General features: G+C 63.1%; 1 protein-coding gene across 1 annotated transcript in view; it reads left to right on the top strand.

Moving 5' to 3' along the window:
• Positions 1-198: 198 nt before the first annotated feature.
• Positions 199-2,300, top strand: part of KIAA0100 (KIAA0100 ortholog) — a gene marked incomplete at its 5' end in the record, with an annotated part of 13,763 nt that continues 11,661 nt past the window's right edge. Inside the window, 6 exon segments of the mRNA XM_010136019.1 lie at positions 199-245; positions 522-684; positions 764-882; positions 1,207-1,267; positions 1,464-1,662; positions 1,831-1,948. Of these exon segments, the coding sequence (XP_010134321.1) occupies positions 199-245; positions 522-684; positions 764-882; positions 1,207-1,267; positions 1,464-1,662; positions 1,831-1,948 (707 nt within the window).

A 2,300-nucleotide genomic window follows, 5' to 3' on the forward strand; every position in this document is an offset into this window, starting at 1 on the left:
TTCCAGGCTGGCAGCGAACCCCCGCAGCTGAGCCCCTTCTGCGCAGCCCTGTAGCTGGCGCCAGGCCCGTCCTCCCCCGGCCAAACCTGGGGGTTTTGGCTGCTCCCTGCACGATGCCAGGCACTGGGAGCGTCGGGATGAGCATCACGAGGCACAGCCAGGTTGTTTCTTCTCTGACCTACCTGTGCATCCTTGCAGGAGATTGACAACGTCTGGATCTCCAGTAAACTGAGCCGGGAGCTGCCGTATGTACCCCAGCGCCCTCCCCGCTCCCTTGGAGGGGTCTGGCTCACCCCTGGCCCTGCTGACTGCGGTTCTGCTGCCTTTACACCTTTCTGCAGTCCCTGTTCCCCCATGGTCTGCTCTCTGGGGGTGTGAATCACCCTTCTTTGAGGTGGCAGTGCCCTGAGGATGCCCTGTGTTGGTCCTACATGTCCCTAGGGTGGAGGATGTCCCTGGTGATGGGCCGGGTCTGCCAGGTGTGAGCTCTTGTAAGAGCTGCCTGTGCTGTTCTTCCGCAGGCGCTACTTTGAGCTGTGTTTTGGCGAGGTGCGAATCCGCACGGATCTCCAGAAGGGCCCTGGGCCGCAGCCGTCCATCCCAGAGGATCCCAGAGAAGCTGATGGAAGCGAAAGCAGAGCAGACCTGACTCTGAAACCCTCCCTGCTGAGGCTCCTCAGCCAGGTGAGGCGCTGGCCCGGGGAGAGGCTGTTGTGTGCTGCGCTGCTCTCAGACATTCCTCACAGCAGCACCTTCCCCCCAGCTCTTCTCCATCCACATGGACTCCATCAATGTCATGGTTCTGCATGTGGCCGCCTCAGAGTCCCTCTGGCACATCCAGGCCAGCAAGACGCGTCTCCTCTTGAACGGCGACGGGAAGAGGTAACTCTGTGTTCGTGCCCCGCTCCCCAGGGTGTGGGGAGGCTCCTCCAAGCGCAGCCTGGTGTCTCCCTCTCTCCATCTCGCTCAGCAGCATCCCATGTCACCCGTGATGTGACACGTGAGCTGACCTGGCCTCTTGTCCCTTCACGGGAAGCTGGAGTTGTGTGTTCTCCAGCTGTGCTGTGCACAGGGTTAGGCGGTGCTCTGCTTTTGGGAGGGCATGGAGCAGGGACTTGGGGTCCCCATGTCCCGCCGAAAAGAGAGGGCAGGGAGGTTTGGAGGCCGCAGGGCCCGCATCCTCCATCAGTTCTCTGCTCTCCCCAGCCTGAGCTGCGAGGTGAGCCTCTCCAAGATGAACAGCAAAGTGCTCCGGAGCAGTGAGCTGGTGAGTGCAGAGGAAGGGAGGAATTCCGCTTGGAGCCTGGGCACTGGCTCCGCGGGACACCCTGAGGACCTGGTCCAGCGCGTTCCTGAGGCTGGGCACTGCTGCAGGGCTCTGGGCAACCCGTGCTGTGCCCAGCGCTTCACCGGCAGGGAGCTGGGTGACTCCCCATGCTCTCCTTGCCCGTGTCCCCGTGCAGGATTTCGCCTGCCTGGCAGAGCTGGCCCTGGCACTGTCTCTCTCGCTGGAGATCAGCAGCAAGCGGCGGCTGGTGGGCGTCAGGCTGCATGTCCGGACCCTGCAAGCAGAGCTGCATGAAGGGCTCTTCTGCAGCCCGCTGCTGCACCACGTCACTGCCAGGGCCCGGCACAGCAGTGCGGGGCAGCAGCCTGGCTCAGGTCAGGGATGGGGACAGGGACAAGGTCTGGGCAGGGCAGGGGCTGACATCCCCTGTACTTGCACGGGAGCCAAGGGATTTGGCTGTGCCGTCGGTCCATCCCGCAGCAGGGCCTGGGGTTTTGGGCAAGAGCTTTGCCGTGACTCTGTGTGTCCCTCTCCAGGCCCAGGGGAGCCCCTGAAGTCCCTGTCTCTGCTGAGCCGGGAGACGCTGCAGCTCATCCCCAGGAGGGTGGAGGTGAAGCTGGAGAACACCAGCACGGTGCTGTCTATGAACAGCCAGAAGAGGTAAGGAGCCACGGGGAACCTGTCCGAGCCCTGATTAGCCCTGGGAACACAGACCTGGGGACAACCGTGCTGTTTCCTGCTCGTCCCTTGCTCTGCCAGACCACAGAGAGCAAGTCCTGGAGCCCACCCCAGTGGGAAGGACTGAGCTTGGCCTGGGGCCAGGCTCCTGGGGAAGGAGGAAGGCACGTGGGCATCCTTCCAGCAGGACAGGCTGATGGGATCCCCCGCTGATGGGCACTGGCTGGTTTCTTTGTTGGTGCCAGCGTGCTCATCAGCCGGGGGTGAGAGACGGGGAGATGGAGGGCGTGAAGGTGCGGTTCCTTCTTGGACGGGACTGCTCACTTCTTGACGG

The sequence above is a fragment of the Buceros rhinoceros genome, unplaced genomic scaffold (genome assembly GCF_000710305.1).
Source record: "Buceros rhinoceros silvestris isolate BGI_N320 unplaced genomic scaffold, ASM71030v1 scaffold20315, whole genome shotgun sequence".
NCBI classification, from domain to species: Eukaryota; Metazoa; Chordata; class Aves; order Bucerotiformes; family Bucerotidae; genus Buceros; species Buceros rhinoceros.